The following is a 12,862-nucleotide window of genomic DNA, read 5'->3' on the forward strand; positions in this document are numbered from 1 at the left end:
CACTCAACACACACACACTCAGCACACACTGGTGGCAGAATCAAACCCGAGGGCGCACAGTCACCAACAGTAACGGTACAGAGTCTGACCTCCTGGGGCGCCGTTCGGCTCGCTCAAAGTCAAAGACTGAGAGATATTTCATCACGAGGGTGATGAGACAAGTACACACACACACACACACACACACACACGGAATTATCATGGTCCTCTCGTCCTTCTCTGACTCCGTTGACGAATTTGCGCCGTTGAATTTGGAAATATGTTTTTGAGTTTTTGAAGATGTTTGGGTATGCATGTGATTACTTCTGTTCATGTTCGTGTGTGTGTGTGTGTGTGTGTGTGTGTGTGTGTGTGTGTGTGTGTGTGTGTGTGTGTGTGTGTGTGTGTGTGTGTGTGTGTGTGTGTGTGTGTGTGTGTGTGTCTGCATCACTCCCGGGACGCGATGGAGATTTTAGCTCGTCTGACTGTTACTTCTGCTCCGTTTGTTTCCTCTAACTGATGAAAACTTGCTGAATAATTCAGGCAGGTTGTTGAGAAGATGTTTAATTTGGGAACAAGCAGACGTGTGACTTGTAGTCAAAATACCTGCGTCATTGTGCGGCGCGCGCCGAGTCGGGCGCCGTCCTGAGGGGCGTCGGCGACCTGTTGCCGTCCCAGGAGGAGCAGAACCGGAGACCCTCCACCTGCTTGAGCCTTTGACCCCACAGACGCTCCACACCTACAGAGAACAGAGGATTTCCACTCTATGACCGCTCTGTGTTAGCTTAGCCACCGGCGAACTCATCAAGTTCTCGATGATTCGTCGATACTTGAATATCACTAAGCAGTTCTCAGCTTCCAGGATGGTGGAAAAGAGGTGAAAAGGCTTTGCATCCCAGAGAGAACAGGTCAGGCGTTCAGCCTAATGACGTACAGCGTCGTGTCAGACCGCTGGGTGGTGCAGAGGATCTCTCAGTACGAGTCAAGACCCGACAGTATCAGCGCATCTCCAAGTCATTGCTGTGTTTCTAAAATCAAGCATGTCAACAATATCCAAATGTCATATACATCATGTATAAGTTCATCATGATATATATTAAAAAAAAAAACAACTCGACAAACCAAAGTTATCAAGCTTATCAAATAAACCTCCACATATTCCGTTCAGCTTCAATTTCAGTAAGTAGAATCAATAACATTACCTTTTTGTCTTTTTATCTGTAACATGCAAATGTAAAATGTTTTGTTTGTTTTCAGTTTTTTTGTTGTTGTTTTTTGTTTTGTAGTAAAAAAAAAAAAAAGCTTGTCTTTGTAAAATCAGTTAAAAAAAATAAATAATAATGACAAAAAAAGTAAATGTGATCAGTCGCTTGCCCCAGACATTGAAGTCAAGGCTTCCTGGTCTTCCTGCTCTTCCAGCCATCTCAGCCTTGCTAGTTTTTCGAACCTTCCTCGTCTCATGAACATCATCTTACATTCACCACACCATCATCTGCGTATGTGGAGACACATCTAACACGTAGAAACTGAGTGGAAATATGTTATAAAGAAAGGCAATTTTTAGGATCTTGAATATTTACAACGTATCGTTCCATGTGTAAATGGTTGTAAGGAAAAAAACGGCACCATCGAGAAGCCTGTCGTGCAAACTGCAGCTTTTTCTGAGTCTTTTCAGTTGATTCGTTGTCGTTTAAACAGGATTTTAGCTGCATAAAAACACAGGAGGTTTGTTAGTTTGATCTGGTTTTCGGCCCCGTCCCAGATTCCTCCTGTCAGTGGGTCAGATGTCTCCTTTTGACTGTGAAATTCTGACTTTTTAAACGACGGGTTTTCTCTGGAACACACCATGAACAGAGGAGAAATAGATGCTGGGACGGTGATCAAATCTGGAAGGCTGAGATTTTTTTAGAGCGATGCTGGATTTATCAGAGAGACCACGATGAGGATGAAGCCTCCAGACGGGAGAGGAAGAGGAAGACCTCAGGGCCGGTTCACGGACGGAGTGAAGGACGACTTCGGTTTAAGGGTGGAGGAGAGGTGAGATGGAGGGCAGTGCTCCCTGGAGGAGAGATGTGTCCTCCCTTAGTGCTTTGTAGTATTTAATTAATGCGCGAATTGTCAGAACTGAAAACGCAGTTCGCCTTTTTTCATGTGTTTCATGAAAAACATCCATGTTTTCATGTCATGACCCGGTCAGTGGTTCTCCAGACCGGCAGTGCTTTGTTTATATTATACCCAGTAAGAAAGGAAGAGATTAAACTACAGATTAAAAAAACAAAAAAAATGCAACACCCTTGTTGTATTCCTGTAAAATCTGTTCACTCTTTTATCAAAATATTAACCTGCATACCACCTAGAACCACGGCCAGAAGAAAGAGTTAGGAGTGACGCATTTCTCCACTGAGGCCAGTTCCGCTTCTCTAATTCCAGTCTGGAGAATAAAATGGTGTGATGAGGCTTCAGTTCTCAGTCAGGCTGAGCTCTAAGTGTGTGTCGAACAGCATAAATAAATTAAAAAAGAAGAAAAACTCCACAGCTTGTGATGTTTTCCAGCTTTCATGTCTGTGTGGAACAGAGCAGAAAACCAAAGCTTGTGGTTCGTTTCAGTGTCTTCTGGTTCTTGTGGAGCTCAGAGTTCTGATCCTCTTGGTGGACTTTGGTCCAGACAGCAGCAGCGGGAGGAAACGGAGCGTGTCGTGGTTTTTCATGTGGAAATATAAAGAAGGGAGAAAAACCCATCCTGCGAGCAGGGGATCACTGCGCTGTCAGATTACGCCTCTGCGGACGGACGCCTGTATTTTTGGGACGGATTTAAAGGTCAATCTCACGCACAACAGTTGGCTGCTGTTATTTTTATCCTCGGCAGCGAGCGGCATCAACCCCGTTTCTAATTTATATTTATCACTGTGGGATGTGGCCGAGGCTGCGGAGCCCGTTCCCGATTCCTGAATCCACACTGGAGCGGGACTGAGCTCCTTCACAGGGTCTCTGAAGACCGGGTCAGCGCCATCTCGAGGAACCCCGTTTGATTCCAGGCTTTTGGGCCATTCTGTGGTTGAATGTTCTGCATGTGGGTAACTGGTGTAGTCAAGGCCACCTAAACCAAGACCAGGACCAGAGCATCCCAGGACAGGACCAAGACTTTAAGGGGCCGAGACCGAGTCTAGCCCCAGACCGGTCTGGAGTACTATGACATGAGTGCATGTTAATTGAAAACATTGCTTAAAGAAAACCTTCTCAACTATTCAAGCTTCATCTCCGTCAGGTTTTACCTCATGTAGGAAAAACCAAAGATGGTACGGTGGCGCAGTGGTTAACTGTCCAGCCTCACGGTGAAAAACCTGGTTCTATAGTGGAGTTTCCATGTTTTTCCTGAGTCTTCGTGGATTTGCTTCGGTTCCAGTAAAAAAAAATAAAAATAAAACAGTTTTGCTAGCTAGCTACTGCGCTGGCTGCTAGCAACTCTCTAGGTGAAAAACATGACACGATGGATTAAATTCAGTTTTTTCCCAGTATGCATGTCTTCATGCGGCAGATTAGAGATAATCTGCAGAACACTATTAACCCGTCAGCCGCCTGGCCACCAGGCTAACCAGCGGGTCTCCTCCGTTTCAGGTTATTTATGCACTGAACACGAAAAACGACGAGCACGAGGCGGCCATCGCCACCCTGAAGGAGGCGCACGAGGAGGAGGTGCAGCAGATCCTGTCGGAGACCAGAGAGAAGATCCTGCAGGTTCACACTCCTCACACTCCTCACGCTTGTTCATGTTAGCATAAAAAATTAGATAGGCGGCATGCTAACCTCTACTTTTTTTTGATGATTTCAGCTGTTTTGCTGCTCTTCTTTCTCATTAGCTTATAGATATTTCTTTATAACATCCAGATTATAGAGAATCTTCCTCCTCTAACGTTCAGATTCGAACATCCCAGTTTATTTGTGGAGCTGCTGTCTCATTAACTGACATTAGCATCATCAGGTGTTTCTGTAGCTTTTAAGCTAAACTCCTGTTTACTGGAGGAACTTCTGAAAATCGTTATATAAAGGCTAGTTTTTTTTTTTTTTTAAACTAGTCTTAATTTTGCGTGTGTGAGAGTCAGAGACGTATTACTGTACATTTACATGTATTCAGGCTCCATGCGGAGCGATGTCATCTATATTTCATCCTCAGAGTGAATTATTAAAGTCTGTGTGTCGCCGCGGCTTAATGAGCAGAACTCACTTCACTGTGAGCAATGTGACTGACCTCCACCAGCTACACACACACACACACACACACACACACACACACACACACACACACTCACACAGTTCCCACCCTGCAGGCCTGTTTTTATCTGTATTAATTGTTTACGAGGCGAGTCGCTCAGCTGAAGCTTTTAACACACGTACTGTGGGTTTAACCTCGTCCTGTCGGGCTGCCACACACACACACACACACACACACACACACACACACACATTCAGCACACAAAGAGGCAACAACAGAACCACATAATCTGCTTACATAACAGAACATTTCTACATTTAAAAGAGTTCTCAGTGAATCCACCGTGTTTCTCTGGTGACCTGAGTTTCAATGCAGGGAAGGAAAATCTGTTTCTGACTCTTCTCAGGCTCTTTGAGTTCATTATTTCTTTTTCTATTTCTATGCCAAGATTCAGAGAAAAATATTATCCTAAAAGAAAATCATTATTTTCCTTTTTGCTAAAAGTAAAAGTCTCAAATGTTCTAGTTTTTTTCAATTAAAATACTTGGCAGGCAAAAGGAAATTATATTTTATCTATTTGTTTTCACTTACATACTTATTTTATTTTGTAAATATCATTGTTATTTAGGATAGTGGACAATGAGTAAAACAATAAATTAAGATTAAAAATATGTATTTTTTTTGAAAATGTCAAAAAATAAATAACGTTAAAAAAAGTGAAAAATATCAGGGTGGATTTTTGTTCAGCTTTATGTTCTAAGTTTATAACTGATTTGATCATTAGAAAATATACAACAATCAAATGAGGTGACAAAAATAGATTAAAACTAGTGAATCCATTAATCGATTAATGAATACATAAAAAGAGCTGCTTATGTTAAACCCCGCCCACATCGTGCCCCACCCACTTCATTTAAATCCCCCATAAGCCCCGCCCCCGCACAGGAGTGACATATTTTTCAACATAATGGAAAATTAATGGCAGATATTCTTAATGCTGTTTCACTTTTGATTTAGGAGTCAGTTCAAACATAATTAATTGAGATTGTTAAAACTCTTCGTCACCATGCGGTAAGTGGCCATCGTCATCCTCAACATTCATGATATTATCACCACATTTAAGTCTTCTTCACCTTCTGTTTTGAGTTTGGATGTTTGTGCTCTGGCGCCCGTGCTGAGGTTCACACTCTGGTTTTCCGTTCTCGTCGTGTGTGTGTGTGTGTGTGTGTGTGTGTGTGTATGTGTGTGTGTGTGTGTGTGTGTGTGTGTGTGTGTGTGTGTGTGTGTGTGTGTGTGTGTGTGTGTCAGTATAAGAGTAAGATCAGCGACGAGCTGGACCTGAAGAGGAGGATCCAGTCTCTGGAGGAGTCCATGGAGCTGCACGAGAGGATGAAGAGGCAGGCGCTGGCCGAGTTCGAGAGCTACCGGCAGCGGGTGGAGGACATGCAGCTGTGCACCGAGGCCCAGGTACTCCGTGTTACTGTGTGTGTGTGTGTGTGTGTGTGTGTGTGTGTGTGTGTGTGCGTTTTTAACTCTTACATGGTTAGCTTCGCAAATCACAGAAGCTTTCACTGCGTTCTGTTTACACCACAACGGAGCTCGCAGACACAAATGGAGCTTTTCGGAAACAGTGAGTCCGTTTCCATGGGAACCAGGAGAAAACACATCTTTTTTGAAAATTCTCTGTTTCTGTCTCCATGGAAACAGAGACAATTGCAACTTTTCACAAACGCTCCGCCGCCATCTCCTTGGCAACGGGATGAACACATTTTATTGAAAAAAACTCTTCGTTTACATGGAAACGGCTGGAAATGCAGCTTTTTCAAAACGATCTGACTCCATGGAAACTTTAGAAAACTCTACTTTTTGAAAACACTCTGACTCCATGTCCATAGAAACTGGATAAATACAAAATTACTGAAAACGCTGCCTGTCCATCTCCGTGGAAACACTGGAAAATGCAACTTTTTTAAAAACTCCCAAACTCTGTCTCCATGGAAACTTTGGAAAATTGTACTGTTTGAAAACCCTCCAGGACAATATCCATGAAAACTTAGAGAAAATCAAACTTTTCTGAAACACTCTTTGTGTCCGTCTCCGCGGAAACGGGGTAAACACAACTTTTAGAAAACACCCCAACAAAGCGAAAACGCCGCGTTCCTCCAGCTCTGCCGTTGTCTGGCTGTGTGCAGCACACGCAGCGGGTGGTGTCCATGTCGCGGGAGGTGGAGGAGATGCGGCGGTCCTTCGAGGAGAAGCTGCGGACCTTCAGCCAGGCGCAGTCGCAGTTCGAGCAGGAGAAGAAGGCGGCGCTGGAGGAGCTGAAGGCGCAGCACCGGCAGGAGATCCAGGAGCTGCTCCGCAGCCACCAGAGCCAGAACGCCAACTACAGCAAGGACCAGGAGAAGCTGGGCCAGCTGCACAAGGCCGAGGTCCTGTCCTGCAGGAGACCCCCCACCCCCCCCCCCCCCCCCCCCACCACCACCACCACCTCCAGCACTCACTCTGCTCTCTCGCCACAGGTGGACTCCCTGATGGAGCGGGTGGAGGAGCTCAAACAGGACAAGAAGAGGCTGGTGGAGGAGTACGAGGCCAAACTCAGCAAGGTGGGGGTCAAACCGAGGGGCGGGGCTCCACCGGGGGCGGGGCTTCTGACTTGTTTTGACACATTTTTAAAGTATTTGGGTCACAGTTTTGACGTTATTAAAAGTTGTTTTGGACATATTTTTCACTCATTTTGGAAACTTTTCTGACTATATTTGATCATATTTTCAACGTTTTGATTGTTTTTATGATAGTTTTTGGAAAGAATTTTAAGTTCATTCTTTTCATTAATTTTTTTTTTAATTTTTTGATTAATTTTTCAGACTACATTCAGAAATGTAGTCAAAATGTTTTCGATAATTATTTTGAGTATTTTTGAAATCTGTTTGAGAAATTGTGGACGTACTGTATACGGACATATTCTTGTTGAAAGTTTTAGATTATTGAAAATATTTTTTTCCACGAATTTTTGAAAACATTTTTAACATTTTCTTCATTAATTTTGGACATATTTCAGGCCATTTTTTGTAATTTATTGTCCATTTAAAATTCAGATTTCTTTTTTTGACTAATCTAAAAATATTTTTTTTACATAATTTTGAAACTATTCTGAACTATTTTAACTATATTTAGTAGTGTTTTTCTCAAAATGTTGTCTTTTTTTTTTTTTTTTACCATATTTTGACTTTGTTTGGGACATGCAGTATGTTTGGCTCAGTTTGGACGTTGTTTCTGTTTGATTTGTTTGTTGTCAGTACCCAAGTCACTTTGTGGAAGTTTTTTAGTGTTTCTGTTACGTATTTGTATTTTCCTCTTTGAGTTTTGAAAGTAGACCCTCCTCTTCCTCTTCCTCTTCCTCTTCCTCTTCCTCTTCCTCCGTCAGGCCCAGGCCTTCTACGAGCGCGAGCTGGAGGCCATGAAACGGACCCAGCAGCTGACGGCGGACAACCTGCTGGCGTGGAAGCGCACCGAGGCCGAGCTGCGGCGCGAGTTCCAGTCCCAGGAGGCGGCGCTGCAGAAGACGCTGGGGAAGCTGCGGGCCGAGCTGGCCCGGGTGACCGACGAGGCCCGGGAGAACCGGGACAAGTCCCACAAGCTGCAGGCCTCGCTCACCGCCGCCGAGGCCAACGTCAAGGTCAGCGTCGAGCCACGCCCACCTGCCAACAGCAACAAGTCCGTGGTCAAATTCCTGCCAGAATCGGACGTATTTCTGAACACTTCTGACATGAACCAGAACAAGCAACGAGTTTCTTTACCATCACTTCCTGTGTTGATGAAAGAAAAACAAAAACACAGAGTCAGTGTGGAAACGTTTTCATCTGAGCTTCGCCGAAGTGAAGCTTTGGTTCAGCTCAGAGCTGATCGCTGGTTTAATCTCAGCCTCGGTCCTTCAACCAGCTGGTTACTGCTGAGCTGTGAGGACGACGGTCAGTGGTTCGCCTGCTTCATCTGCAGATCTCGTCTTTCTGCTTCTCTTCTGCTGTTCAGTTTGTTCCAGTTTAATGAGCTTTTATCTGCAGACTCGTTGGAGAGTAGATATGTATGTACAGTATATAGAAAACAGAATGTATTGAGTGTTTTTTTTCAGATTTGTTACTAGTTTTGGTTTCCTTGTGAACATGTTAGACTAGTTTTGGGCGAGTTACAGATGTATTTCAGACTGGTTTGGTTTGATTTGGGACTAGTTATGGCTCTCTTCCAGACTCGGTTTTGGCAGGCTTTGATCTATTTGGAACTAGTTTAGGACTAGTTCTAACTATTTTTCAGGGTTATTTTTGGTTGGATATGACAGGATTGGGACTGGCTTTGGTTGAGTTATGTGTATATTGGACTAGTTATGGGTATAATGGCTAGTGTTTGCATATTTTTGACAGATTTAGGTGTAGTTATGGTCGAAACTAGTTATGGACTAGTTGTTTTTAAGAGTTTGTAAGAAACAAGAAAACGGTAGGACTGAAGGTATCTGGTGACTTTTCATATCAGAGGATGAAAAAATGAGGACCCTACTAAATGTAATTTCTCCAAAACTCGTTTTCACATTATTGTACTTATATTTTCAAGTATTTCCACTCTTCTGGTTTTATTAGCGCCTGTATTCCGACCCGTAATATCACTGGCACCTTGAAAATAGTCAAATTAAAGCCTGAGAGGCTCCTCGCGCTTCGGTTGACCCCGAAAAATCCCGTTTCCCTGGAAGTCTGACGAGGCTTTTGGAAGACGCGAGATAAAACCGAGCGACCCTGAGGTCTGAACCCTGAAGTTATCTCCTGCCAAGATTTACGAGGAGGATAAGACACACACACACACACACACACACACACACACACACACACGCACCGTCTCCTCCGGGCTCATGGACGTCTTATCTGAAGCGAGCAGTCGCAGAGTGCAGCTACCTGCCACGGGCTCGACAGGGAAATCACACACACACACACACACACACACACACACACCGCAGCAAGCCAAATTCGAGCTCCTCGTCATTACGAGGTCTCATTCTTTGCAGTAATTAAGTTTGCGGCTGTTTGACGGGAGGAGTTGCCTCTCGTGGGTTCTTGCGGAGCGTCAAATCAAATTGCTGCCGCGCATGTGTGTGTGTGTGTGTGTGTTTGTGTGTGTGTGTGTGTGTGTGTGTGTGTGTGTGTGTGTGTGTGTTGGCGTCAGACTCCTTCCTGAAGTTTAGCTCTTATTAATCGAGCAGCGTTTGCAGCGCAGAGCGTCACTGTTAATAATGGAAGACGAACCCTGGGAATCTCAGCTGCCTGATAACCCACTTAAAAACTTCACAACTAAATCTTCTGCGTTGAATATTTCAGCACATTGGTAAACTAAAGAGACGTCCACTTCCTGTGTACTTCTGTTTCATTTCGATGCTTCTTTGTTGGCTTGGTGAAATCATCTGTTGTCATGAGATCAGCTCAGTTCTTGTGTAAACCCTGAAGATGCCACTGACCACTCCACCCCTTCTGCTGCGTCTGCAGGATTTAACCAAACAGCTGGACGAGGTGACCCAGAACTCGGAGATCGTGGAGATCCGTCAGAAGGAGGCGGAGTGCGAGCTGGAGGCGGCCAGAGACCGAGTCCAGCAGCAGGCCACGGAAATCCTCCTCAAAGCCAGTAAGACCTTCAGCGTCCTCTGGTCGCTCCTCTCTGCCTCGTCTTGTTTCGGGTCCTCCAGGTCTGATCAGCTTGTTTAGTCTTTACTTTTTGTGTTTCGTCTCGTTCTGTCTATTCTTGTTTTGTCTTCTATCCTGTCCCATTTTTAACCTGTCCTCTTCTCTTCTTCTCCCGTCTTGTCTCTAATCAGCTCGTCTCGTTTCTTCTTTTCCTCTTTTGTCTCGTTTTTATTCATTCCGTCTTTTGTCTTTTCGTCTCTCTCTCCTCCTCCTCTTATCGCACTCCGTCATCCGTCTCATCGACTGGATCCTCTTAGTCTCATCTTGTCTTATCCCACCTCCCCTTCTGTCTTCTTGTTTCATCTCGTATTTATTTTGATGTTTTTTGACCTCATCTTGTCTTCCCTTGTCTGGTCCCCCTCCTCCTCACGTCTTGTTTTGCCTCCTCTCGTCATCCTCCCAACCAAGAAAAAGTACTTAGTTTTAGCTTCCTAATTAACATGACTTTTATTGATTTTATTTGATTAAATGAAAGGTTCTGATCAATTATTGATGGTCCAGAAAAAAAAAAAAAAAGAATTTACTGAATATGAAAAAGTAAGAAAGAAGCCAAACTTTATGTATTTACAGCTCCTAAATTAAAGGTGGAATACAACATTTTCTCGAAAAGACGAAGCCCCACGTCTGTTACTCACTTTTTGAACAACGCGCATGCGCAAGACCATCCGCCCGGCTCTCCTGCTCCTCCCAGAAAACGCGGAAGTGTACGAGCGCGATCTCCTCTTCTCCGGCGTGCACGGCTCTGTACAGTTTCTGCGATCCGCCTCGCTCATAAATAAAGCTTTTTTTCCCGAAACAGCTACAGTTTCATTATGTCAGACTCGCCATCGGTAAGTACGAGCTCAGAAGCTCACCGGCTACATAAACACTCTGAATGCGCATGCGCAAAAGGGAGAAGCTGATTGGACGCAAGCAGGTAGAACCGCCTTACGAAAGCAGCTCGTCAGAATGATTGACAAACAGACCCACCAATTATTTAGGTGATCCACCCGGAAATCAAAATGTTGTATTCCACCTTTAACACGAGATCTTTATTTCATCTAATTTTACATTTATAGTAAATTATTTGTAGTCAGGAAAATATGGTAAAAATGAGATTAAACCAGAAAGTTAAAAAAAATAAAAAACTTTGAAAGTTCATAATTAAACAAAAAAAAAAAAACTCAAATTGTACTTAAATATGGCATGTTAATTAATATAAGTTCTGTTGATTTTCATTTAATTATAAATTTATATTAACTAGGGGTGTCTTCAAATTTTCACAATTCGATGATTCATTCGAAGGGACCTGATTCCACGGCCAATCATACAGTCGAAGCATCACAAAAATGTGGTTATTAAACGAGGACCATTCCATTCCAGCTGTATGGGGGTGCTGAATGACTGATTTACATAGAATTGCTTGTTTTTTTTTTTTCCAAATAAGCATGATATAAAGCCTATTTGATCGACATGTTAGCCTATCAAATACACTGTGGAAAAATTTACTTGTACTTTTATTCAATATTCTATCTATTTACTGTTTGTGAATGAACCACCATGGTGAGTGGCACAATCCGATTTTGCGCAGAGCTCCGTCACAGAGCAGCATCTCGGTGGTGATTTGGCTTAACTTTAAAAGGCTCAAAATGTCAGGAAAAAAAACAAAACTTCAGAACAAGTCAAAGATGATCCAAAAAAGTCAAATGTAAGTTGTGTCCTTTCATATCACTTCACAACAACTAACATGACTTTCTATCCTAAACGGGTCAGTATCCAGATAATTGGGCTAATAAAAGACGCTTCTGTTACTCACTTCTCATTTTTAATGCTGACTTGTATTTTGTTTAATTGTAATATTTTAGGTCATTATTATTATTATTATATTATTATTTTTATTTGCCTAAAAGGCTAATTCTAATTAATTTAGTTCTTTGTTTTTGCTTGGATGTTGCGCTGCGAAACGGACCCGACACAGTGCAATTAAGCCTATTTCATTTAATCTGAGCAGATAATGTAAGAAATTGTTTAGCCAAAAAATGTGAGCTTATCTGCAGAGATTATAGATATAAATAAATGACATGCTTTAGCCTGTTTGTTAGAAGAGGGTTTGGTTCTGGTCATTTGAACTATACTTCATTTGTTTAATGTTTAGAGTCACCGACACTTTGTTCCAGTCTGTGTTTCAGTGTGTAGGAAAAAAAAAAAGTGTGGTTTTACCTGCCTGCGCCCCCAGCCCCCCCCCCCCCCACTCTGCTCTGCCAAAAAAGATATGATTCAACTATCAGTCGACGATCGGCAGGATCAGACAAATCAGATTCGACTATGGAAACTCTTAGTCGGGGAAACGTCTAATATTAACTGATTTATAGTAAACATCCAGTAAAAAACTACCTTTACTGAAAATAAAAAAATGGTGAAATTTTTGCAAACTAACACCAAAAAGCCAAATTGTGCTTCTTTATAGCTTCCTAATTAATGAGATTGTTCAATTTAATTAGATTATTTATAATATAATAAATTATTTGTGGTCTTGAAAATATTGTCAAGATAATAATTAAGAAAAAACTTCCGGAGTTTCTCTGCTAATCACAGTTTTCTTTGCCTTTTCAAACTGTGGTGCTGAATTCAGAGTGTCGATTGTTTTGTGTTCTGTTCGTTGCGGTCGTTGATGAGCTTGTGAGAACGACTCGTGGTGTCCCTTCAGGTCAGATCAGCAGCCTCCAGGCCACCCAGATGACCCAGGAGGCCGCCATCAGGGACCTGGACAACGAGCGCAGCCGGCTGAAGGACAAGGTGCTGAGGATGGAGGAGGAGCGGGAGGCCCTGCAGAGCCAGGGCCAGGCCCTGGACGACCGGCAGCGGCAGCACATCCAGTCCCTGGAGAAGGTACTGGCTCCACAGGGCGCTTAGGCACCTCTCTGGGACGTTAACACCAGTTTTAAAACATGGAATCAATATAGCTAGTTACCTA

At 43.2% G+C, this 12,862-nt stretch overlaps 1 protein-coding gene across 1 annotated transcript in view; it reads left to right on the top strand.

Annotated features, from left to right (window-relative positions):
* The window catches only part of fam184ab (family with sequence similarity 184 member Ab), a 110,126-nt gene that overhangs the window by 50,042 nt on the left and 47,222 nt on the right, over positions 1-12,862 (top strand). Inside the window, exons 2-8 of the mRNA XM_030110412.1 lie at positions 3,595-3,714; positions 5,498-5,656; positions 6,382-6,621; positions 6,712-6,795; positions 7,617-7,868; positions 9,715-9,850; positions 12,596-12,777. Coding sequence (XP_029966272.1) covers positions 3,595-3,714; positions 5,498-5,656; positions 6,382-6,621; positions 6,712-6,795; positions 7,617-7,868; positions 9,715-9,850; positions 12,596-12,777 — 1,173 coding nt within the window. The remainder of the gene's footprint in view (positions 1-3,594; positions 3,715-5,497; positions 5,657-6,381; positions 6,622-6,711; positions 6,796-7,616; positions 7,869-9,714; positions 9,851-12,595; positions 12,778-12,862) is intronic.

The sequence above is a fragment of the Salarias fasciatus genome, chromosome 15 (assembly GCF_902148845.1).
Source record: "Salarias fasciatus chromosome 15, fSalaFa1.1, whole genome shotgun sequence".
In the NCBI taxonomy this organism is placed as follows: domain Eukaryota; kingdom Metazoa; phylum Chordata; class Actinopteri; order Blenniiformes; family Blenniidae; genus Salarias; species Salarias fasciatus.